Here is a 26,375-nt window from a genome sequence, read left to right on the forward strand (position 1 = left end):
CACAGCATCCTGGCCAAATGCACCAGAGTTCCTGCTAAATACCTCGTCACACTGATGGAGAGCTGTTGTAGACTACAGAGCAGTTACAGATTTAGAGTTTGCTGATGGCATCTATTCAAATTGATGAAAGCTTATTCCAAAATCTAGATGCCAATAAACATTTGTATTATAAACAATGTCCTTCACTTTCCTGATACTGCAGAGAAAGTTTCACTTCGGGGAGTGGAGTAGAGGGTGGGTAAGGTACCACACCGTTACTGTTTTCTACATATGGTATATCCTCATGTTAAGAATACTTATACATTGCAAAGTTCCCATAAGGAAGAAAATGTCCATTTTGAAATTGCAAAGAACAGAGTATCAGAAGCTGTCATTGCTATTAACTTTCCTGTAAGTTTGCTTAAATTTCCATTGAATTTGTTTAAATTCCATTAAATAACTTTGTTTAAATTTCCATTAAAGAAAAATGATATACCACAGGAATTTACGAAAAATTCTTTTGGGAAATGAAACATTCATTAAAATTTTTTAAAGAATTACACTATTGACTCACTTTATTTTTATTTATTTACTCACTGTAAAAGAAAGCTTGATGAATGTTTACATCTTGATTAATGCAGAAGTAGGAAAAAGCCCTACTAGTTCCAAGAAACATTGGAATAAGGCAATACATCCTTAATCACTCACTTTTATTTTTGTTTTAATTTCATTGGAGTACAGTGATTTACAATGTTGTATTAGTTTCAGGTGTATAGCAAAGTGATTCAGTTATATATGTACACATATTTATTCTTTTTCAGATTCTTTTCTCATATATATTACCACAGAATATAGAGTAGAATTCCCTGTGCTCTATAGTAGGTCCTTGCTGATTATCCTTCTTACATATATAGTGTGTGTATGTTAATCCCAAACCCCTGGTTGATCCCTCCCCACACCCTCCTGATAGTTCCCTTTTGATCATCATAAGTTTGGTTTTGATATCTGTAAGTCTATATCTGCTTTGTAAATAGTTTATTTGCATCATTTTAAAAATTAGATTCCACATGCAAGTCATATCATACCATATTTGTCTTTGTCTTATTTACTTAACTTGGTATGATAATGGCTAGGTCCATCCATGTTGCTGAAAATAACATTATTTTATCCTTTTTATGGCTGAGTAACATTCCATTGCATGTATATACCACAACTTCTTTATCCATTTCTCTGTTGATGGACATTTAGTTTCCTTCCACGTCTTGGCTATTGCAAATAGTGCTGCAATAAACATTGGGGGCCATGCTCAGATATGTACCCGGGAGTGGGATTGCTGGATCATGTGATAGTTCTATTTTCAGTTTTTTAAGGAACCTCCTTACTGTTCTCCATAGTGTTGGACCAATTTACATTCCTACCAACAGTGTAAGAGGGTTCCTTTTTCTCCACACCCTCCCCAGCATTTATGGTTTGTGGACTTTTTGATGATGGTTATTCTGACTGGTTTAAGATGATACTTTCTTACAGTTTTGATTTGCATTTATTTCTCTGATAATTAGTGATGTTGAGCATCCTTTTACATGCCTGTTGGCCATTTGTATGTCTTCTTTGGAGAAATGTCTATTTAGACCTTTTGCCCATTTTTTAATTGGATTATTTGTTTGTTGATACTGAGATGCATGAGCTGTTTGAATATTTTGGAGATGAATCCCTTGTCGGTCACTTCATTTGCAAGTTTTTTCTCCCATTCTGTGGGTTGGCTTTCATTTGGTTTATGGTTTCCTTTACTATGCTGAAGCTTTTAAGTTTAATTAGGTCCCATTTGTTTGTTTTTGTTTTTAAATTTCATTAAAATGAAATTTTAATTTTAATGTAAATTCATTACTCTAGGAGGTGGATCAAAGAAGATATTGCTGCTATTTATGTCAAAAATGTGTTCTGCCTATAGTGCCCAGTCTTATATTTAGGTCTTTGATCCATTTTGAGTTTATTTTTGTGTATGGTGTTAGAAAATGTTCTAATTTCATTCTTGTACATATAGCTTGCCAGTTTTCCCAGCACTGCTCACTGAAGAGACTGTCTTTTCTGCATTGTATAGTCTTGCCTCCTTTGTCATAGATTAATTGACTGTAAGTGCATGAGCTTATTTCTGGGCTAATTCTGTTCCACTGATCTATATTTCTGTATTTGCGTCAGTACCATACTGCTTAACCACTCACTTTTAAATTGATACTTGAAACATTCTCATTAGCTCAATGAATGAGTTTTTGAATGTCTGTGTGCATGGCGCTGTTTTGGACTCAGCTAGGAATTCAGTGAGAAATAAGCCACTCAGGAAATTTATAATGTACAAGACTGGTAACCAAAGGGAAGCACATAAACAGGGCAGACTGTAGGTGTAAGAGAATACTATAAGGATTCGGAAGTCAAATAATTGTATTTAGGTAATTGTTATTATCAATGTATGTATCGCATTAGGATGGCGTGCAGGACATGCCACATGATTTTATTTTTCTAAATCAAATTAAATATGACTCTAATCTCCCCAGTAGCCAGAGAGATTGAGAGGATCTCTCTGTCTTCCTTCTGGGTCTGGGTCAACTGACTCTTTCTCGGTGCCTAGAAGATGGAGAGAAGGCAAAGCCTCTGGTGTTCAGGTTACACTGGTGATGGCAGAGATGCCTATGGTCCAACCCAGTATAGTCCAGACAAGGACAAGTGATGCGGAAACTTCCTGACAAGTGTAGACCTGGGTCTTTTGACTTCCAAGGCCAGAGCTTGGCTATTTACCTGCTATCTTTTTTTTTTTTGCCACACCATCTGCTTGCAGAACCTTAGTTTCTTTCTTTTTTTTTTTTTTTTAGAACCTTAGTTTCTTGACCAGGGACAGAACCCAGGCTCCTGGCAGTGAAAGTACTGAGTCCTCATCACTGGACCACCACAGAATTCCCTTTACCTGCTACTTTTAAAGATGTTCTTTGTGGGGAGACTGGACAGTTCTACCACTTAGTATTAGACTTGGACCTGGGCAAGAGGACCCTCTATGCTCAAGCCTCTCCCTCTGACCCTCCTCCAGCCATATCTCCCTCCACACAGCAGGGAGGCCATGGACCCGAGGGGGCATGCATACCTAAAGCCTTACAAACCTTCCTTCCTTCCTGTAGCCTGCACCCAGTCCAGTTTTAAGGACTTTGTGGGCCTTTTCCTTTTCTACCCCCAAGGAAGAACAAAGTGGCCAGCATATATATCCTGAGGCCCAATGGGTGGCCTAGTGAAGTGAAGTCGCTCAGTCGTGTCCGTCTCTTTGTGATCCCATGGACTGGCGCCCACCAGGGCTCCATGGAATTCTCCAGGCAAGAATAGTGGAGTGAGTTGCCATTTCCTTCTCCAGGGGTTCTTTCCGACCCAGGGATCGAACCCGGGTCTCCTGCATTGCAGGCGAATTCTTTACTGTCTGAGCCTAGGGATGCTTATTTTTCAGGGAGTCGGGATGTGGAGGGTGTGACTGAGGCTGCACATGAGGCAGGGCATCTGCGTGTGTGTCCCTGAGACCCCTCGTGGTGCAGGGGGCAGCAGGGTGGAAAGCACACAACATCCTGGCAAGTATCTTTGAAGACTGATAATCCAACATGCAATCTAGCCTTCTGACACTTCCCTGGTGATCCAGTGGTTGTGACTCCATGCTTCCACTGCAGAGTGAACGGGTTCGATCCCTGGTCAGGGAACTAAGATCCTGCATGCTGTGCAGCCCAGCCAAATAAATAAATGAATAAATACAAATAAGGACGTGTACTCAATTGTCATAATTTAATAAGGTTAATTTTTTTAAAAAAATCTAGACTTCCAGGTCATTATGAGGGTATCCCCCTCAGAAAACTGGAGGATACAACCATTTTATGAACCATTCATTAGATTTATAACTTCTAAATATTCATGTATACGAGCTATAAAAACGAGGGGTCAGCCAGCCCCCAGCCACCTTCATTCCCTTTCCTGTGTCCCCTCTTCGCCCTCCTCTACTACCCACCATCACTCTTACCTCTCCACTATCACCAGTTCTCTCCTGACTCCAGGCCTGACCACCCATCTCCTTCCTCACTTCAGTTCCTTTGAATAGAATCCTTGAAACACAAATTTGGCTTTCTTTTCCTCAGAGTAGGAGTAGGAGTAGAATTGTTTCGTTGTTTAGTCGCTAAGTCATGTCTGACTCTTGCGACCCCATGGACTGTGGCCTGCCAAGCTTCTCTGTCCTTGGGATTCTTCAGGTAAGAATACTAGAATGGGTTGCCATTTCCTTCTCCTGGGGATCTTCCAGACCCAGGAACCGAACCTGGGTCTCCTGCATTGCAGGCAGATTTTTTACTGATGGAGCTACAAGGGTAGCCCAGGAGTAGAATAAGGAGTAAGAAAACCAGACGGTCTTCTCACCAACCCCCCTTTATAACATTCCTTGACCCTAAACTGAGCTCTGCCTTTATTTCCCTGTTTTATCTGGAGCACTAATTACCATCCTTGTACCAAAGAGTCAGCTGATTGCTATGCGTAGGTATTTATAAAATTCCTTTGTGGCTCAGCTGGTAAAGAATCCGCCTGCAATGTGGGAAACCTGGGTTCGATCCCTGGGTTGAGAAGATACCCTGGAGAAGGGAAAGGCTACCCACTCCAGTATTCTGGCCTGGAGAATTCCATGGACTGTATACTCCATGGGGTCGCAAAGAGTTGGACACAACTGAGCGAATTTCACTTTCACTTTTGTATCAATAATTGAATTTTGATAACTTACACTGGATTAGAGAAACAAACCCACTAATGGAATGACCAATTCTCCTGATTCTAAGGGCAGTCATCACCCTCTTAAATTCACCTGATGATCTCTCTCTGTCCCTAAATGCCCTGACTTGAGAAACTTTTGGCCTAGATAAAGATTTTTCTTCTATCTGGAGTTGATTGCTAGGGACAAAACACCAGGCAGGTGGCAGGAGGTAAACACTCCCAAAGGGGTCACTGAGCACGTGGCTTGGGGCATTGGTGGACTCATGTCTTTAAAGGCAAAAGCTTTGCCCTCAAGTGCATGAGTGACCATAGCTTCTTTTTCTCTCAAGCAATAGCTTTAGAGAAATCTTTCTGTTCTTTGTAGGTAAGCACTTGCATAGGCAAGAGATTTTTTCCTTCCAGCGTTCTCCTCTCACCTTCATCCTTGTCTTGGAGACTAAGAAAATATCTTAAAGACATTACACACAAATTTAAAAATGTTGGCTTAATATTTTTTAAGTTAATGGGAAAAAACACAAAGAAGAAATGAAAAATAAACAGGAGTTACCAGCTTGACAAAGAAAGGAGCCACTCTTCCAGCTCTGCAAGGCATCCCTTTTAGACAACTGGGACGAGGAGTGATTGGAAGGGAGCCATGTTTCAAAATAAACCAAAGCTGATTTGGAGTCATGTGGTCATTTGGAAAATTTTAAGCACTGCTGCTGCTGCGAAGTTGCTTCAGTTGTGTCAGACTCTGTGAGACCCCATAGATGGCAGCCCACCAGGCTCCCCCCATCCCTGGGATTCTCCAGGCAAGAATAGTGGAGTGGGTTGCCATTTCCTTCTCCAATGCATGAAAGTGAAAAGTGAAAGTGAAGTCGCTTAGTCGTGTCCAACTCTTAGTGACCCCGTGGACTAGAGAGCCAAATAATGTATCCCCTGCAGGATATGGGATGAAGTGCCCCTGGGCTGATCATCCCAGCCCCATTCCTGCATGTCCACTGGCGGGTCACTGAAAATTCAGTTCTCACTCCTGTGTGGGGCAGTACCGCTGCGTTGGAGGCAGGTGGGGTAATGGTGGAGGTTGCCAAGAAGGGGCAGAGCCTCTATGTGGGGTTATTTTTAGGTACTTAATATCTTATGGCTTCTTAATAGCTCATGGCTTCCCAGGTGGTGCTAGTGGTAAAACCTGCCTGCCAATGCAGGAGATGTAAGAGATGTAAGAGACGTGGGTTTGATCCCTGGGTTAGGAAGATCCCCTGGAGAAGGGCATGGCAAGCCACTCCAGTATTCTTGCCTAGAGAATCCCACGGACAGAGGAGCCTGATGGGCTACAATCCATAAGGTTGCAAACAGCTAACTATAATAGCTCACAGTTAGGGTTCAAGGAACATTGTCTTGCAGTAGAATCAAGAGTTCATTAGTGAGATAAGTTGTTCTATGAATCTTTCCATAAATGTCAAGTCTTCATAGTGGCCAGCATGGACTCTGACCCACAGTCTTTAGTAACTCCACTCCCTGAAGAAGTTAAGTAACAGTGATGGACAGACCAGGAGGGTGTGGCTAGGATGGGTTCATCGAAGGCCAAGACCCAGGATCACTGTCAAGGAGGAGGGAGGAAAGGAGCACAGACAAACACATTAATATCTATACAGAGGGAAGGGCAGTCAAGAGCAATGAGACAGAAATGAAGCCAGAAACAACCACACCAGGCAAGGACTAAGGAAAGAGGAAACGGAAATGAGAAAATCAACAACAGAAAGAAAAGAGCACCTGTTTCTGTGCTTCACTGGGATTATCTCAGGCACGGGCTCTTCACCCTGTCCGACTCAACAGCCCTCCTCTTGGCAGAAAAAAGGAAAATGGTGGACAGGATGTGAGAGCCCAGCCTGAAGCCACTGCCTCACTTGCTTATTCGTTAAAGTTTATCCATGTTACCTTCTTCTCCATGATATATGCATTTATTAAACAGAAAACTATTTTTTCTTCCCAGATCTTCAAATGGATGTCATTCCAGTCATTATGCCAGGGAGCTAAATGTATCCCAGTCTGGAAAGCACAGTATAACGAAAACCTCATCAACAATGAACAACTGGGACTCTCCTGTTGGTCCAGTGGTTAGGACTCTGCATTTCCACTGCAGGGGGCATGGGTTCGATCTCTGGTAGGGCAAATAAGATCCTGCATACCACAAAAAACAAAACAAATGAAACAATGACCAACAAAATAGATCTCAATTCCACTATAGGTGGTATTATATAATCAGTTTAATACACATGCGTATTAGTTGCTCAGTTGTAACCATCTCTTAGCGACCCCATGGACTGTAGCCGGACTCCTCTGTCCATGGAATTCTCCAGGCAAGAATACTGGAGTGGGTTGCCATTTTCTTCTCCAGGGGATCTACCTGACCCAGGGACTGAACCTGGGTCTCCGGCATTGCAGGCAGATTCTTTACCATCCGGACCACGAGGGAAGCCCTTAATACACATACATAATATAAAATAGAAAAATTTAATCTATCTGTATATCGCTTCTTTGTCCTGGAAAGCACCGTTTAACCAAAATTAAGTGAGCCAACCTTGTCTTTCTCATCCTTTAATTGTCCACAGCCCTGTTTCTCCTCATTCTGCTTTTGGGGCCTCCTCCTTGCCATGCCTCCACCCAAGCCTTCTAAGGCTGAATATCCTTCAGTCCCTTATGACTCAACATGGGGTCCGGTTTCCGGCAGCATCAGCATTACCTGGGAGCTCGTTAGGACTGAAAACCCTCCCTGCACTTGCTCTCCAGATTTGCTAACTTAGAACCTGCCTCATCAGAGGATCTCCAGGTGATTCCTGTGCTCATCCGTGTTGGGGGTGGGCAGCTCCAGCTGTCTCTCACAAGTTCCTTGCATGGCTCTTTGTTTGGAGTCATTCTCTCTCAGCTGTCTCAGAGGAAAGACTTTCTGATAAAAGCATCACTCCTAAAGTGTTTCTGATAACGACCTAACCTAACATGGAAATCTGACCTACCTGCTTATCCTAAAAGCCCCAATCCAAAGATAGGAATAACTCATTGTGGCGCTTTACCACAAATTGCTGAAGAAGGAATTTTTGAGGAAGGAGATTCCCTCCAATGCTCAAGTCATACCATGGAAAACATTTTAAAGCAGTGGGATGAGAACTCAGAAAACAATAATAAATAAAAAACAGTTAAAGGATATAAATAGGACAGACCACTAAGAACTGTGTCTCTGAGGAAAATCAGTTTCCAACCATAAATTGCTTTCGAAATATCAGATAAAAAACACAATTACAACATCTCAGGGATTCTATTGTGAAATTTGCTTTTCTGATCTTGATCCAGAAATTAAGCGTTTCTAGAGAAGAGAGCGAACGTTTTTGTCAATCTATTATTGAACACTTTATGTCCACTCATGTATTTTGAAAGGTGCCATGGTTCTATAAAAGTTGGACTTTAGAGTCACAAAGTACAGAACTATAAAAACAAATTAAACCAGAGCACGTAAATGAGAAAAGGCAAGGATTTACACCACAGAACTACACTAATCTTCATAAATACTCCAACCTGTGGGTCCAAAGCTCTAAACACTTACACACATAGCTTGACTCCCTGAAAGATAAAATTCTGCTACACTGAAAATCTAGCCAGGTGATTTTTTTATTGCAACACATGCCTTTCCAAACCAATGAAATTTAGGGGCTTTTTGAAGCAGTTATTTTACACTTAATCTGGCTACATGAGACCAGAACATTTTGTGGAAAGTTGATCTAGATGCTGAGGAAGAAGATTTGAAATATGATTGCAAGTTACACAAAAAGAACTGGTAGTTAAACCAAGATAAACCACCAAATAAAAACTTATGGATGTCTCTTGTACCGAGGATAATGTAAGACATTACCATTGGGAAAGGCTGGCTGAAGAGTACAAGGAATCTCTCTGCACAATTTTTGCAACTTTCTGTGACTATTATTTCAAAACAAAAAGGTTTTAAATGTATGGATATCTACTCGATACCAAGGACTGAGGAACATACTCAGTGCAGGGATATAATCCTTGTACTCCGAGCTGGACAAGAAGGAGATCAGTACATAAACAAGTGCCTCAAGGCAGACTGGATTACAAGGTATAAAGGACTCTGTGTCGAAGCAGGAGAGATCGAACTGGAGGGATCTGAGAGGCCATTTCAGAGAAGGCAGAATTTAAGCTGAACCTTCACTGATGAGCAATGTTGTGGGGGTGATGAGAGATGGAGGGTACTCTCCAAGCCCAGGAAGCAAAGTGGGGCATGAGGAAGTGCTGGGTGTACTTGGGAACAGCTAATGGATCCATGAAGCTGGAGCATCAGATTAGGGAGAGGAGTGAGGGAAGAGACACTTGGGAAATAAGACTGGGAAAGGAAGATTGGGCTTTCGAATGCTGAGCTATGGAGGTTGGACTTTACCAAAGTCTTCCTGGCAAGAGAATGCATCATTAATTTTAGTAAATTTAGTAAGATAATTTTTTTTAAAGAAAGAACTTTGGGGTATAGGAAATGTGTTTTTTTTTTAAATAGCTTTTGGCTGCACTGCACAGCATGTGGGCTGTTAGTTCCATGACCAGGGATCAAACTTGAGCCCCTGCATTGAAGGCACAGAGTCCCAACCACTGGACCACCCGGAAATTCCTTATATGATCTGGGTACTATTCAATCTGGATTTTATTTGAGGGAAATACCTTTTCCCAGCTTGCCCTTTTATTCTCTTTATGATGTTTTTTTATCTATAGTTAAAATTATCTATAACATAAATTTATTAAACTGGAAAAGGATTTTTCCTTGACTCATTTGTGACCCTGCCAAGTTAAAAGACAGGTATCTCCAAGTTTACTGTACAAAAACCCCAACAGAGTTAAGAATGAATCTCTATCATTCTGATTCCTTTCCTGCATTTGTAAGTATCATTTTTCACATAAGAGACTAGGAAATGGATATTCAATGCATGGTTTGGTCTACAGACACCCTCCTATTCTTCTAAAGAAGGAATTGCCAAATTTTTTTCAGTAAAATGCTACTGCTACTGCTGCTAAGTTGCTTCAGTCGTATCCGACTCTGTGCGACCCTATAGACGGCAGCCCACCAGGCTCCCGTGTCCCTGGGATTCTCCAGGCAAGAACACTGGAGTGGCTTGCCATTTCCTTCTCCAATGCATGAAAGTGAAAAGTGAAAGTGAAGTCACTCAGTCCTGTCCAACTCTTAGTGACCCCATGGACTGCAGCTTACCAGGCTCCTCAGTCCATGGGATTTTCCAGGCAAGAGTACTGGAGTGGGTTGCCATTGCCTTCTCTGAGTAAAACGCTAGACAGTCAATATTGTAGTCTTTTCAGGCTACATGGTCTCTATCACAACCACTAAAATTTGCCCTTGGAGCATGAAAGCAGTCATAATTAGTATGTAAGGCATAAACATGGCTTTATTAGTGGCACTGAAATATGAATTTCATGTTATTTTGCATCACAGAAAAAATTCTTTTTTTAATCATTTAAAGTCTAAAAACCATCTGTAGTTTATAAGCTGTATGGGAACAGGTGGTGGGCTGGGTAGTAGTTTGTTAGCCCATCTCCAGGGTGTTGTGGTGGCATCTGTCAGACAAACTGTACCCGCTGATAACCACTGCCCAACACGACTGTCACTAAGCAGCTTCTGAGTTAGTTCAGTGTCTTAGAGAAGTGCCTACCGATAAGAACCCTGAGGTGAAGAAAAGGCAACTGTCAGGCTTGTCGCTGGTTGTGCAAAATGATACGTTTATGACAGGCTGTCCCTTGGTCTAAAGAGTGCATTGTGAGGTAAGGGGCTGGTGAACTGCCATTGTGTGGTGGGCAGTGGAAGGTACCACCTGGATCCTTGTCTTTGGGGGGAACGGTGTGTGTAAAAAAAAAAACAAACAAACAACATGGTTATCGGTATGGGCTGCTCTGAAAAATAGGCATTTGGGTTCCAACCATTCAGTCCCCTTGTCAGACGGTGTTTCTAAATCCTGATTGGTTGGTAGTTCCAATACTTTGGAACCGGAAAGTGAGGGTTCTCTAGAGCTAATACACGGCCAGGGCCCCCAGTCCTGGGGGTTGGGAGGAAGACCTATCCTGTCCCCGTACATTTATCAAACAGGACCTCTCTATGGGCCAACGGATGGGGCCCTCAAACCAGTGACCCAAGATGGGCAAAAATCATGTTCTCACACAGTATCCCGCAGACCCCGGGTCTGCAGGCAGCGGCGTCCTTCAGTTTGGCTGAAGACCAAGGCGTTCGCCAAAGAAGAGAACCGAGCTGTGCACACCGCACGAGTTAGAGGAACCCGCTACCAACTGTCCCGCGGGCGAGACTTCCCTCCGGGGAGCGTCACCAGCGGTCCCGGGAGAAGAATCGGACCTTATAGGCAGGTGCATCGGGATCTTGGGGGAGTCTGGGCCCTTTGTGCGCCAATTAGAAAGTGACGGTCGGTGGAGCACCCCGAGGTGACCCGGAGGCCTGGGCGGACCGGTCGCGCCGGCTGGACCCCTCACGAGGCGGCCCCGCCCCCTCCCCGCGCACCCCCCCCAGGCCCCGCCCCCTGCGGCCGGCGGCTCTAGGGGCGGGGGCCCCGGGACCAGGGGCGGCCCGGCCTGACCTCGACCTCGGCCGCGGGCCGGACCGGCGAGTCCCACCCGGCCGGCGCAGGCCCGGGCCCGCGAGCCCCTCCCTCCACCTGTCCCCGCCTTGGAGCCCCGCGCGGGCTGCGCTCGCTCGCAGCGGCGGGGCCCGCAGGCGGCCATGGCGGCGGGCGCCGGGGCCAGGCCGGCGCCGCGCTGGCTGAAGGCGCTGACCGAGCCGCTGAGCGCGGCGCAGCTGCGGCGGCTGGAGGAGCACCGCTACACCGCGGCGGGCGTCTCGCTGCTCGAGCCGCCGCTGCAGCTCTACTGGACCTGGCTGCTCCAGTGGATCCCGCTGTGGATGGCCCCCAACTCCATCACCCTCCTGGGCCTCGCCATCAACATGCTCACCACGCTCGTGCTCATCTCCTATTGCCCCACGGTCACCGAGGAGGTAGGGCCCGCCGACCGCCCGCCGCCCGCGGGCCCCCAACTGCTGCCCACCTTGAGCCGAACCCCGGCGCAGGTGCGGCCCTGGAGGCTCCCGGGGCGCCGCACTCCGCCAACCCGCGCGCGCGGCAGAGCCGCCCGGGTTCGCGGAGGGGTGGACACCGCCTCTACATCCGCGCCGCGGCCGCCGCGAGCCTTCTCCGCTCTGCCGGGAGACTATCAGGCCCCTACCCAGTCCCGCGTGTACCCCCAGCCTCCTCCGGACGGCGGAGGGGCTCTCAAGGTCACTGCCCAGTCCCGTCCACCCCCGGGGCGGCGGACGGGCTGTCTCGGCCACTGCGAGCGAGGGGCCTGCCTGTCTGGCCGCCGCCCCATTCTGCGCCAAGTTGGGGGTGGGGGTGGACAAGCAGTCGGTGACTTTGCACACTGGTCACTGAACACCCCCAGCTCCGTCCCGCCTGGCCTTAGGGCTTGTGGTTTGGTTGACCAAGCCCGAAATGCCCTTTGGACACTTTTATACTTAACCGTCTGTTTCTCAAAGGCTGTGCTAGTGATCCTGTAATTACTGATAGCGCTGATCAAAGATAAGTTACTTTTAAGAGATTAACTACTTCCTCTTTCTTCGTTGACACCTGTTAATCAGAAGCGTCCCTTGGACTGAGTGTGATGGGGGGAGCAGGAAGCAGAGGGGGCCACTCCCATCTATGGCTTTTTAGAATACCTGGAATAAAGACTACATTGCACGTTCTGTGACATTGCTTTCTTTTCTTTGCCCTCCACATAGAGATTCCGTTTATAATCGTATTTGAGTATAGGTCCTGGTTCGTTGGTTGTTTTAGTGGCTAAGTTGTCTACGACTCTTGCGACCCCGTAGACTGCAGCCTGCCAGGCTCCTCTGTCCATGGGATTCTCCAGGCAAGAATACTAGAGTGGTTGCCATTTCTTTCTCCAGGGAGTATAGATCCTGTGGAGAACTAATTTGACTTGAGGTTGGATAGGAATACAGTGCCCTCCATACATGGATCCTTTTTTTTTTTTTTTTAAGTATTTGATGAAGCCTACATTTTAAACATAGATTGATGGATGTTAGTTATATTAATATTTGATTTTTCGGCAGACGTTCCCATTGTCAATTCATTTACATATTGTTTAAAAAATGTAAGTGGAAGCCTGTTTGCAGAATTCCCCAGAGGCAGTGTGCCAGAATGGAAGGTGCACTGGGCCAGAAGGGAAGGCTTGGTTCTAATGTGGCTTTGCCACACTATGGAATGACAGACAACGTGGGCATGCTTTCCTCATGTAAAATAGAAATAATACTTGCCAATACTTGCCAAATTTCACAAGAATGCAGTGAGGACTAAATGATATATTACATGCAGATAAATGTAGAAAATTAGAATTTGTTCAACCTGTTAAAAATATTACTTTTATGAAAAATGTCCTGCAAACCTATAATAAAGTTTAGTTTTTATTGGGCCTTGGTTTCGCTGACAACATTTGAATGTTTCTATTTGCCAGTTAAATCATGAACTTTTCAATATTAATTTAATAACCATCTGTTGAGCACTTCCAAAGAGCAGGACAGGCAGAGAAGTCCAGGAGATTCTGTTCAGGGATGACAGGGGATGGGGCCTGATGGAACAGGTTAAATTATTAATTTTTAGGCTATGCCTCATTCATTCAAAAAAAAAGGAAAAAGGTGGCAGATAGGGAGGATCTGAGGGACTTAAAAAAAAAGAAATCAGAATGATCTAAAAACAGGAAGTAAAGTTTGAAAAAACAAGATGAAACTGAGAAGTGTTTCTGAAATGTAATTAGATCCTGAACATGTTTCTAAGTGGCTGTAGCCGTGAGGGGAAACACCGTTACAGGAGTTACGCTGCCTGTCTGATAATATCCCGGCAAGACCACAAAAGGAACGTCGCAGTTCATAGGCCACAGAGACAGGGTCTGACAAGGTTCAGATCTAAGAAGGCCTGACTACAAAGCCCGATTCTTTTTACCATATACCACCACCGTCTCATCTGCAGTTCTTTCTTTTCTGGGTGATCTGCAGGAAAAATACCTTGTGTTTTATGTAATGCTTATCAGGTGTGTAATATGCTTTCACATTCATTGTTGCATTTGTGTCTCATATCAACCCAAGGAGGCTGGCAAGTTTTCTCCCTTCCTAGAAAGGCCTTCGCACCATTTTAGTATTTCTTCTGTCCAGCCATCCTGAACTAATAGTGGCATACATTTTATTAAGAGGAAGTTGAGGCCTGGAGTGTCTTTAACCTGGCTTGAAATGTGTTTTCTGATTCTTAAACTTAAGAGTTAGTACTTTTTCAGACTTGGTGGATTCCTTCCAGAAAGGGTCAGGGAAAGCCCATACAGTTGTTAGACTCTGATGCTTGGGTTAGTCTACCCATTTATGATTAATGCTCACTACATATCTATGTTAATAATATTTGATCTACTTTTTAACTGTATTGATATTCTAGGACATGACTGGGGATGACGAGAAATTAGGAGAAAAAAGTTAAGTGATTTACATTGTTGTGCAATGGTGCTCTGAACTGCATGTCACGCCACCATTTCATTAAGGAACTTTCTACTCCAGCCAAATTGAACTACTTCCTATATCAAGGGTATTTCTTGGGACTTCTCCTGGCAGTCCAGTGGTTAAGACTGCATGCTTCTAATGGAGGCTGGGGCTGGAGAGGGGGGTTCAATCCTGGTTGAGAAAATAAGATCCCTCATACCACGCAGTGCAGCCAAAAAAAAATTTTTTTTAAGATTTCTTTCCTTCTTGTCCCTCTCTTTTCTCCTTCCTCTTTCTTTCTCCTGTCCCACTTCATCTCTCTGTGTCCATTCCTAACACTACCTCCTTAGGAAATTTTTCTTCCTTCTCTGAAGTCAAATCAACTACTTAATCCTCTGAACTTCCATAATAATAGCAATGATAACTAACATTCTGGAGAAGGAAATGGCAACCCACTCCAAGACTCTTGCCTGGAAAATCCCATGGACAGAGAGGAGGCTGGCAGGCTACAGTCCATGGGGTCGCAAAGAGTCAGACATGACTGAGTGACTTTTTAACTAACACTTACCGGGAATTACTTACGTACTTGGGGCTTCCCAGATGGCACTAGTGGTAAAGAACTAGCCAATGTAGGAGATGTAAGAGACATGGGTTCGATCCCTGTCGGGAAGATTCCCCTGAAGGAGGGCCTGGCAACCCACTCCATTATTCTTGCCTGGAAAATCCCATGGACAGAGGAACCTTGTAGGCTACAGCCCATAGTGCTGCACCGAATCGGGCATGACTGAAGGAACTTAGCATTCACACGTACACACTTAGGTGCTGGGCATTCACTTAAACTGCTTTTGTCTATTATCTCATTTAATACTCTCCACAACTTTATGAAAAGGTACTACTATTATCCTCATTTTATAGATGAGGAAACTAAAGGGAAATAAATTAACCTCTTTAAACTGAGTCCAGGATTCCAAGCTGGAAAACTATACTTCTGCTGTAGGTCTTTGTAGCTCTCCTGTGGAACTTCTCCATTTATTTTGGTTATGTGTGTGATGTGATGTTTGGTTATGTATGTCCTTATTGAGTAAGACAGTCTACCATATTTTAAGTTCAGACAGCAATTGCCCATTTATTTGAACATTCTTCACAGCATAGTGCCCTGTGTAAAGTAGACACTTGGTAAATATTTGCTAAACTATTGACTGCGTGCAGGAAATAGCAATTTATAATCTTGGGAGATTATGTTTTTCCATCCATATTCAGTTTTAGCTTATTTCAGATTAAATACTTATCAATTTGGTCCAGGGAGTTTTGACATGAGTATGCAAGAGTCAGGGCAAACAGAAAACAAGAACTGAATTGCGTCCCCTCTCGATGAGAAAATTTGGTGATTCGAGTCTGGTTCTTTGGGCTCCAGCTTAGTAGCATTCTCTGCTTATTTTTGACTGGCATAAACTGTGGCTCCATTCCCTTTTCGGTTTTCTTGAGTAAATGTTTTTGCTCTGCCCTCTTGCTATCTGTATATAAATCCATGTGACTGCTATTAAGAGTGTGTTTATAGCAGATTGGTGCCCAGCATAGGGCTGGGTCAAAGGGCCTTGAATAATTTCTTTCCCTTATGATATGAATTGAAAGCAAGTGTATCTGAGGAGATATTTACAACCTTAAGAAATGGTTTGTTCCCTGTCTAAATATTTCAGATTCGAGTGGCCTTTGGACTATCAAGAATTATTTGTTGGAGGAATAATAAGAAAAGGCAATAACCTAGTCAAATTCTGTTACAGGTTTGGTTTCTTTGAAATCTAGAATATTTCCTTCTAGTTCAGTAACTTAAGAAGCATCATTTATGAAGGCAGGACTCTTGTGAGAGAGTGGCCTCTCATACTAAAACAAAATACCTCGCAGGAGGTGAAAGTTCTAGAAGCAGGGCAGGGAGTAGAGTGAGGCAGGCAGGCACAGACAGCCCTGAGGGTCGAAAATGCCTCCTTGAATCCTGCACCCACAGTTCCTTGCTGGCCTCACCCTAATCCCAGTGCTGTCTAGAAGGAGCTTCTGCCGGTGATGTAGAAGTAGCTCTGATGCCTGTGGCTTTCCTGTGCTTGATTCCCAAGAAACAGACTGTTTCCCCTTTAGAATTCTGGTTCAAGTGTGGATAAAACATGGCCTTGTGAGTATGGAAGGAGCCTTAAATCCTGCTCCTGGTGGGTTTGACCTGGGCAGAAGCGCCAACCACCTGGGTTCTGTGAAGTTACAGTGCGAAACAGATGTGAAGGTACCCAAAGGAGTTGACGGTGACGATAGATCTGTCTAGGGGTTCTCTTCGCTCCCCTCCCTGCCTGTTTCCCTTTGCCTAGTGAGAGGCTGGCATTGTCAACAAGAATTCTAGTAAGTACTCAAAGAGGTTTTTAAAAAGAATACGACTGTTTACACTAAACTTAAGAGAAGGAATGCTGTCTTTCAAGTACAGCTTTCTACTGTCCTGAGAAAGTCCCTGTGGCCCTGAAGTTGGTTGAACGCTGTTGGGTGTTCGTGCCCTGCCTGGTTTCCACCTGCAGCTGGTAACCTGCCTCATTGTAAGAAGGTGGGTGTGTTCCTCTCAAACGCTGGCCCCTGCCCTGAGCTGAGGCCACAGGTTGGGGTAAACCAGTGAGCTGCTAGGGCCTTCCTGCTGGGAGGGATGGAGAGTGACTCTTGGCTTCCTGTCCACCAAGCCTCTGGAGCCTCCCCAGCCTTGGTTCCAGTGGGAACCCTCCCTTTGTAAACAACGAAATGCCTCTGGTCACAGGCTCAACTGTGTCACGGGCACATAATACAGGTTAGAGCAGTCAGATTAGCAGTCTATTAAAATTCCATGAGTTTTCTCTCAAAAATCACTGCTGCTGCTAAGTCACTTCAGTCATGTCTGACTCTGTGCGACCCCATAGATGGCAGCCCACTAGGCTCGGGTATACCCGTGGCTGATTCATGTTGATGTTTGGCAGAAACCAACACAATACTATAAAGCAATTATCTTCCAATTAAAAATAAATTAATTTATTATATTAAAAAAAATCACTAGACTCACCCAACTGGGTACAAAGTCCACCTTCTAACACTGTACCAGCATTACAGTTTTTCACACATGCCTGATCTTTGTCTAAACGCAGTTTTTATTTTTTATGGAGAGAGAAGTCAACTGATGTTTGGATAATTGAAGTCTCTCCATTACCAGCTGACCCAGTGGTTACTGGTTATGTAATATCTTTTGCATCTGTATCAACTTACATCCAAGGCCATTTAAAGCAAAGAGGACTTTTTAAGTGTGAAAATTCATATAAGCAGGCATGTATAGTTTCAGTATTTCCTAAATTTTAATTTGGGAACATTTTTGCTTTTGTGTATTACCTATACTGTTTTTCTTTACATAAACTTCAAATCTACTCCTTAAAAACTTAGACTTAAAGCCTTAATATCTGTACAATTATAGGTTTGATAGCTATGCTAGCTAGTTTTAAAATTATTATTTTTAAAATAGATTAAAGACATAAGTATTAAAATGAAAAGTTTACCTAAGAATCACTCAAAAAGTATCTTATATAGTATCAGAAATAATAATAACTAAAATTTACTGAGCTCTTCCCATAAGCCAGGCACTTTTCTAAGCACTTGACATGTAATAATTCATTTAATTCTCACAATGAGCTGAGAACAGTGATTATTCCCATTTTTCATAAAGGGAAACTGAAGCACTGAGAGGTAAAGTAGCTCATTCAAGGATCATTTGCAGGTGGAGTACAGAGTATATACTCCTATCCAGTCTGCAAAAAAGCCCCAAGACATGTATTCGTAAATTTGGAAACCATTTTACTGAATAGTTATGAGGTAACCTGTTACTTAATCATCAGTTGATTTTAATCATCTAGTTATTTAGCTCCCATGGTATATATAGCAGGTTTTAAAACCAGAGAACATACCTCCTACTCTGGAGAGGATTCTATTCTCATATTAAAGATGGGGCCTTGGAGACTACCTAGGTTAGCCTTTTCATTTATAGAAAAACCTAAGACTGTATTCCCCCAAAATCCAGTATTCTAGGGTCTGAGCCAAAAGTTAAATTTGTCCAGTGCACAGAAATGTGTTCACTGATCACTTTCTAAGTCTCTTTTTCCTTTTCCTGATGTGTGTGCTCATTCAAACACACAAATAAAAAGGAGTATGATACCTGGAATAAATAATTGATCTATATATGAGTGTTCTCTGATCCAGAGTTATTTTGAACAAAAACAGTTGCCACATGTTCTAATGTTTCTCTAATCCTTTAATTCAAGTAGCTAGAAAAAGTAAAATTTCCCAAATACTTAAGTTTTATATAGTTCTTTTTTTGTGATGTAACTGACAAGCAATTTAAATTTATTAGTGTTTTTTTAATGACATGAAAGTGAAGGGGAACTAAAAAGCCTCTTGATGAAAGTGAAAGAGGAGAGTGAAAAAGTTGGCTTAAAACTCAACATTCAGAAAACGAAGATCATGGCAACTGGTCCCATCACTTCATGGAAAATAGATGGGGAAACGGTGGAAACAGTGTCAGACTTCATTTTTTTGGGCTCCAAAATCACTGCAGATGGTGACTGCAGCCATGAAATTAAAAGATGCTTACTCCTTGGAAGGAAAGTTATGACCAACCTAGATAGCATATTCAAAAGCAGAGACATTACTTTGCCAACAACGGTCCGTCTAGTCAAGGCTATGGTTTTTCCAGTGGTCATGTATGGATGTGAGAGTTGGACTGTGAAAAGCGCCAAAGAATTGATGCTTTTGAACTGTGGTGTTGGAGAAGACTCTTGAGGGTCCCTTGGACTGCAAGGAGATCCAACCAGTCCATTCTGAAGGAGATCAGCCCTGGGATTTCTTTGGAAGGAATGATGCTAAAGCTGAAACTCCAGTACTTTGGCCACCTCATGGGAAGAGTTGACTCATTGGAAAAGACTGTGATGCTGGGAGGGATTGGGGGCAGGAGGAGAAGGGGACGACAGAGGATGAGATGGCTGGATGGCATCACCGACTCGATGGATGTGAGTCTGGGTGAACTCCAGGAGTTGGTGATGGACAGGGAGGCCTGGTGTGCTACGATTCATGGGGTCGCAAAGAGTTGGACACAACTGAGCGACTGAACTGAACTGAACTGACTGAATGACATGCTGCTACTGCTGCTGCTAAGTCGCTTCAGTCGTGTCCGACTGTGTTCGACCCCGTAGACACCACCCCACCAGGCTCCCCCGTCCCTGGGATTCTCCAGGCAAGAATACTGGAGTGGGTTGGCATTTCCTTCTCCAATGCATGAAAGTGAAAAGTGAAAGTGAAGTCGCTCAGTTGTGTCCAACTCTTAGCGACCTCATGGACTGCAGCCTACCAGGCTCCTCCGTCCATGGGATTTTCCAGGCAAGAGTACTGGAGTGGGATGCCATTGCCTTCTCCGAATGACATGAACTTATGATTATTTCTTAGTAATTATTTTATTTTCTAGAATAAACATATAATCTTCCATACAATCATGTAAGATTCATCATTAGTGAAGGTATTATTTAAAATTGTGATTTACACACATCATTGAATACCATGCAGTCATGTAAGCAAATGGTGTAGATCTTTATGCTTGACTTGGAAAGATTTCTATGATGTATTATAAAGTTCTGATCTTAAAAGATACAGTAGATTTTTTTTTTCTTTTGGCCACACCACATGGCTGTGGGATCTTAGTTTCCTGACCAGGGATCAAACCCATGCCCCCTGCAGTGGAAGCATAGTGTCTTAACTGAACCATCAGGGAATTCCCAGATACAGTAGATATTATAAAGATAATATAATTTAAAACTTTAAATGTTAAGGAGCTTATATGATCTGGAGAAGTTTTACTTTTTGTAATAGCCTCCTTCTATAGAAGTATTCTGACATTAACATATTGCTTGCTGCTGCTACTGCTAAGTCACTTCAGTCATGTCCGACTCTGTGCGACCCCATAGGCAACAGCCCACCAGGCTCTGTCGTCCCTGGGATTCTCTAGGCAAGAACACTGGAGTGGGTTGCCTTCTTATGACTTTATAATTCTATAATTCATAATCCATGCCCTGATTTTCCTGGGTTTACATTTGAAATTTTTGAAAATAAGTTTTTTTTTTCTTTTTTTAACTGGAATTGAGTTGGGATAGCTCTGGAAATCCTGCATCCACCTGGAGAACTTTCTGGAGTGACCCGCATTTAAAGCAGACTCCTGGAAGGAAGAGGCCTGCTGTTCCTGGCAAGAGGATCTCCCCCCTGGGGCCTGTTTTACAGAGATAACAGATAATCTGCAAACTATTTCATAGCTCCCGGGTGGAAATGGAGGTGATGACTGCAGGGAAGAGAAAAGATAGGTCCAGCCCCTGTGGTCTTGGGAAGACTGGAAAGGGAATGAACTGGCAGCTGGTGGACTGGTGCGCCTTCGTGGGTTTAAAAGGAAGGAAGTCTCTCTCAGCTTGCAGCCAGTTTCCCACCGCTCGGGTTCACTGAACTTGAAATTGTATTACTCGGCCATTAAAAAGAATACATTTGAATCAGTTCTAATGAGGTGGATGAAACTGGAGCCTATTATACAGAGTGAAGTAAGCCAGAAAGAAAATCACCAATACAGTATACTAACACGTATATATGGAATTTAGAAAGATGGTAACAATAACCCTGTATACGAGACAGCAAAAGAGACACTGATATATAGAACAGTCTTTTGGACTCTGTGGGAGAGGGAGAGGGTGGGATGATTTGGGAGAATGGCATTGAAACATGTATAATATCATATATGAAACGAGTCGCCAGTCCAGGTTCGATGCACAGTACTGGATGCTTGGGGCTGGTGCACTGGGACGACCCAGAGGGATGGTATGGGGAGGGAGGAGGGAGGAGGGTTCAGGATGGGGAACACATGTATATCTGTGGCGGATATATGTTGATATATGGCAAAACCAATACAATATTTTAAAGTTAAAAAATAAAATTAAATTAAAAAACAAAAAGAAAAAAAAAAGAAATTTTATTTGTGGGGGCAGGAAAGTGCTTCTTAGCAGGTTTGAAAGAATAGATAAGAATCCAGATGGGAAGCTACACCTAGTCTGTGTAGCCTGCAGGGCAATAAATCTGATAGATCTCGTCTCATGGGCCAGGTCATAAAACTAGGGTTTGCTTCCTGGATCCAGTCTAACTCTCTTCTTGATGGAACTTTATCACCCCTCCCTAAGTTTCACTTTTATCTGTAATAAAAAGAACATAATAGCTGCCTTGTCTCTGTGGATTGCTGTTTCAAACAAAATAATGCATTTTTGAAAGTCCTTTGTTGTACTGTTTAAGATAACATTACTACCTTTCCAGTCTCTCTTGTAATGACCTGTGGATCATCTGTTCCAGAAACATGAGCTGGTCATGGACTCATGAATAAACCTTTCACTTTAAGGACTCTACCTTCATTCCTGCTTAGCCCTTCTCTCTGTCTTTTCCTGTTGAAATTCCCCTGCCCCTCTTTCCCCATTTAAACTGTAAATCTTAACTCCATTGATATTCTAGTGAGGTCATGTTAGGCCAGCAAGCCAGTTTTCATTCCTTTCTCCAAATAAGGGGCAGAGTCCACCTCCAACCATGGTATCCAGGAGCAGCCAAATTTATTCCAGCATGGATTTCTGTTAACACCTTGACCTTTAGACTTACCTGCTGCCAGGCTCCCAGATCAGAAGTTAGAATCAGGAGCTTTTTAATGTGGACCTTTGGGAGTTGCTTCTTGAGAAGCTCCAAATTTTCCATATAAGAAGTTTCTGTATAAGAAGGGAGAATTGGAACATCTTCATGTAGATTATTTACTTTCTGTCATTTAGGGGAAAAGGATTCAGTGGAAAGGAGCTTCCCAGGTGGCACTGTGGTAAAGAATCCACCTGCCAATGCAGAAGATGCAAGAGACATGGGTTCGATTCCTGGGTTGGAAAGATCCCCTGGAGGAGGGCATGGCAACCCATGCCAGTATTCTTGCCTGGAGAATCCCATGGACAGAGGAGCCTGGTGGGCTACATTCCATGGGGTGGCAAAAGAGTCGGACACGGCTTAGTGACTAAACAACAACAGCAGTGTAGCTATTAACACTGGGTATCTGATATTAACAAATGATGAAATATTTGTTAAAGTTCAAAGTAAACTTTTGTTTACTTTGAAAGATTGAGGAATGAGGTAGCGAGTTGATTGGTTATTTGCAGAATTGCCACATAAGCCATACCCACATTGATATGTCAAATATCATTTTAGAATGTTTAATGACAATAGCTAAACTTCGTTGAGCACTTATTACATGCCTGGTGTGTGTAAAGAACTATCTTAAGAATTTTTTCATTGTGTACAACTACAAGTTTTATTTGCATCTTACAAATGAGGTAACCAAAGTTTAGAAGTTTAAATGACTTGCCCAGGGTCACTTGGCTATTACATAACAGAGCCAAGAACTCAAACACAGATCTAACTTTGAAACCCTACGTCTCAACACTTTTGCTGTACTTCATTTCTGAGGCAGAATTCTGGGTTGGCCATTGCTTTCATCACATGGGTCCCTGAGGAAGTAGAATACATTTATAAAGTGCTGAAAGAAAAGAATGGTTGTTTTAAAATCCTTTTTCTCAAAATAAATAAATAAATAAAATTCTTTTGCTCTCTTTTGTTGAAATTGCATCATTTCTATTGACCCACCTTCAAGTTCACTGACTCTCTGCTCTGTCATTTTTGTCTATGGTTCTGTATGTAATGTGTCTTTTTCTTCTGGCTTCTTAAATGATTTTCTTTTCATCACTGGTCTTCAGTGATTTGATTATGATGTGCCTTGATGGGTTTTTAAAAAAAATACTTATTCTGCTTGGGGTTTGCTGAGCTTCATGGATATGTGAGTTTATAGATTTTATCAAATGTGGACATTTCCAGCCATTATTTTTTCTTGTATTTTCCATGTCCAACCCTTTCTTTTCTCTCCTTCTGAGACTGTAATTACATATATCCCACAGGTTATTGAGGCCCAGTTCAATTATTTTTAGCCTTTTTTTCTTTATGCACAATATTGGATATTTTCCTCTAATAGTCTGTAAATTCACTGATATTTTCTTCTGCAGTATCTAATATGTTGTTAGTCTCATATAGTATATTTTACATTTGAAATATTGTACTTTTCATTCTAGAAATTTCACTGGAGTCTGTCATGCTTTTCTTCCATCTTCTTGAACATACGAGGCATATTTATCAGAACTTTTAATGTCCTCTTCTGCAGATTTCATTCTCTCTGTTATTCCTGGGTCTGATTGTTTTGATTGATTTTACTCCTAGTTGTCAGCGTATTTTTCTGCTTCTTTGAGTGACTAGTAGTTTTTTAATTAGATGCCAAACATTGTGAATTTTACATTCAGGGGTACTAGGTTTGGTGGGGTTTTCCTTTAAGATGTACTTTGTGTTGGCTATAGGTAAGTTACCTGGAATCAGTCAGATCCTTTTGAGGCTGGGTTTTGCATCTGTTAAGGCTATCAGAGAAACCTTTAGTCTAAGGCTAATTTATCCCCACTGCTAAAGCATTACAGTTCTGAGAACTCTACCCAGTGCCACAAGTATTACAAGGTCTTTCTGCTGTACCTGGTGGGAATGTGGTTCTTTCCCTGGCCTTCATTAGTAGTTTTTTCTCATTAGGCACAGGTCACCTCTCAGCCAAAGACTCAAAGATCCCCTCTGTAGATCTCCACAACATGTGCCTCTCTCCTTACCAGTGCCCTGAGCCACAGATTCTGTCTGCCTTGACCTTCCTGAGCTCTGCTCTGTTGCTCCTCAACACAGCAGGATCACTGGGCTCTTCCAGGTCCCCACTCCTGCACTGCGGGCTGGACACTGCCCGTCGGCACTAAGCTGGAGTACTCGGAGGGCTCATGTCACTTACTTCCCTTCTGTCAGGGATCACAGTGCTGCGCTGGCTGCAATGTCTGAACATGGTTGTTTTGTTTATTTGATCGCGTTTCTAGTTATCCAAGGTGGGAGAGTAAATCCAGTCCCTGATATTCCATCATAAATGGAAGCAGGGGTCTGTGGTTTGTCTTTAAGTTCTTCTTTCACAGTGGAAACTTACCGAATAATTTCAAATCCAGTGACATATATAAATAGTATTATATTAAAGGAGCTGTGGACTAAGAATCAAAATCAGGGTCCTAATCCTCATTCAGTTGTTTAACTTCCTGCTTCCCATAATATATTCTGTGACCTCCTCCCAATCTAGAGCAATTCATTTCTTAGTTTAATTCATATCTGTAGAAAGAGGGTTATGAATGTTCTTTATATCATGCTGAGGTGCTATAAAGCGAGAACATAAGCAAATGTGTTGGTTGGCTTGGTTGAGCTGTTTTCAAACAGAAGCTGGCTTATTGTCACTCACCAGTCTTCACTGTTAACATTTCATGTTAGGCACCATACTGGACATACCTTTTATGTGCATTAGGACTCTTCATCTACCAGTCACTGGATGCTATTGATGGGAAACAAGCCAGAAGGACAAATTCTTGTTCTCCTTTAGGGGAACTTTTTGACCATGGTTGCGACTCTCTTTCCACAGGTAAGTTAGTGGAGATTTTTTTCCTACAGTTGTTTTTTGTTTGTTTGTTTTTTAATGATGGCTTAAAAAATGAAATGAACTGAGCTGTTTGGTTTGTTTTGGTTTACATCTGGGAGCAATTTTGCAAAGTGTATTTTTTTGTAAATACACTAAAAATGTATGTTCAGTAATTTATTCTTGCCTACTTTTAATGCCAAGATTATGCACCTTAAAACTCTACATTGCTAAACATTCAGTGGCAATTATTTCACTTATTTTAAATACTTAATGGTTTCTAAACCTTGTTTCTTTCAGTTTTTATGGCAGTTGGAGCTTCAATTGCTGTTCGCTTAGGAACTCACCCCGACTGGTTGTTTTTCTGCTCTTTTATTGGGATGTTCATGTTTTATTGTGCTCACTGGCAGACTTATGTTTCAGGCGTGTTGAGGTTTGGAAAGTAAGTATGTATTTTAAGTTGTATATTTTAAGATATAATCAAATTCATTTTCACTGTCATACTTCATTTATTCATAATAAAGGGAACAAACTGTCAATCATGAATTTAAATTACCTTTTAATTTATTGAAGCATCCATAAATGTTATATCTTAGGTTTAGTCTTTTAGGTGTTCTTCTTGTTATAGTTACATACTTGATGATAATTTTATTTTTTCTCCCTCTCCAACTTACTAGCCCAAGTTTACATTGACAAGAGAAAAAGAAAAATAAGGGATGTGAATAAAGTAGGAAAAGAATATAAAGTACCTAAAAAAGAAGCATTTGGCTAAAAGATAAAATATTGAGATATGGAATCTAAAGGTCCTTTATGGTCAAATTTTTGTGTGTCCGTAAAGGGGAGCCCCTTTACAGCAGTCCCGAACAACAGTAGTCATGAGAATCTCAGCTGTGGTGTACAGTTGGTGAGATAGTGTAAAAGCATCTTGTACTATTTGCCCCTGATGCTTTATTCTTAGACACCAGGAAACAGTGCACAAGACTGGAACTCTGTTCTCTCTCTTTCTCATCAGCTGCCTCTTTGCCTGACCCTTTAGTAGCCATCTCCCTTTGGTTCATTCTCAGCTTTGGCTTCCCCTGTCTTCAGATTCTTTCCTGCAGCACTTTAGTGCTTCCTGGGAGAAGCAGTAGCTCTGGAAAAAAAAAAAAAAAAACTTCTGATAATGATAACTGAAAGGAGAAGCTCAAAACAATGGATCATTTAACAGAGTGAAAGCCACTGGCAGTTTTTCACATTGACTTTAAATTACAGAATAGTCACAGCTGTCAGCTGTTGAGCACTTGTGTGGTTCTGGTGGTGTACTCAGTGCTTTACATGCCTTTTCTCATTTATTCCTCACATTAACCCTGTTGAGGGTATTACTGCGACTGTACCAGTGAGGCGGAGAAGTTCTGTAACTTCCTTATACTTCTAAAAAAGTGTGGAGCCAGGGTTAAACTCAACTCTCCAAAC

The 26,375-nt window shown here is 42.6% G+C and overlaps 1 protein-coding gene and 1 long non-coding RNA gene across 3 annotated transcripts in view; one reads left to right on the forward strand and one right to left on the reverse strand.

The window, feature by feature from the left end:
* Positions 1-278: 278 nt before the first annotated feature.
* LOC132345307 (uncharacterized) lies at positions 279-11,902 on the reverse strand. Its single transcript, XR_009494554.1, has 2 exons — positions 11,845-11,902; positions 279-7,211 (listed from the first exon to the last, which is right to left on the reverse strand). It is a non-coding gene; the product is annotated as an uncharacterized lncRNA (long non-coding RNA).
* Positions 11,339-26,375, forward strand: part of CHPT1 (choline phosphotransferase 1) — a 29,785-nt gene continuing 14,748 nt past the window's right edge. The window contains exons 1-3 of one of the 2 annotated variants that reach the window (XR_003034571.2): positions 11,339-11,794; positions 24,782-24,929; positions 25,224-25,365. Coding sequence is in view for 1 of the 2 variants with exons in the window: in NM_001075507.1 (NP_001068975.1) it covers positions 11,522-11,794; positions 24,782-24,929; positions 25,224-25,365 (563 nt within the window). In the remaining variant the exon portion in view is untranslated. The remainder of the gene's footprint in view (positions 11,795-24,781; positions 24,930-25,223; positions 25,366-26,375) is intronic. The other variant, NM_001075507.1, reaches the window with a different exon arrangement.

Source organism: Bos taurus, chromosome 5 (genome assembly GCF_002263795.3).
Source record: "Bos taurus isolate L1 Dominette 01449 registration number 42190680 breed Hereford chromosome 5, ARS-UCD2.0, whole genome shotgun sequence".
In the NCBI taxonomy this organism is placed as follows: Eukaryota; Metazoa; Chordata; class Mammalia; order Artiodactyla; family Bovidae; genus Bos; species Bos taurus.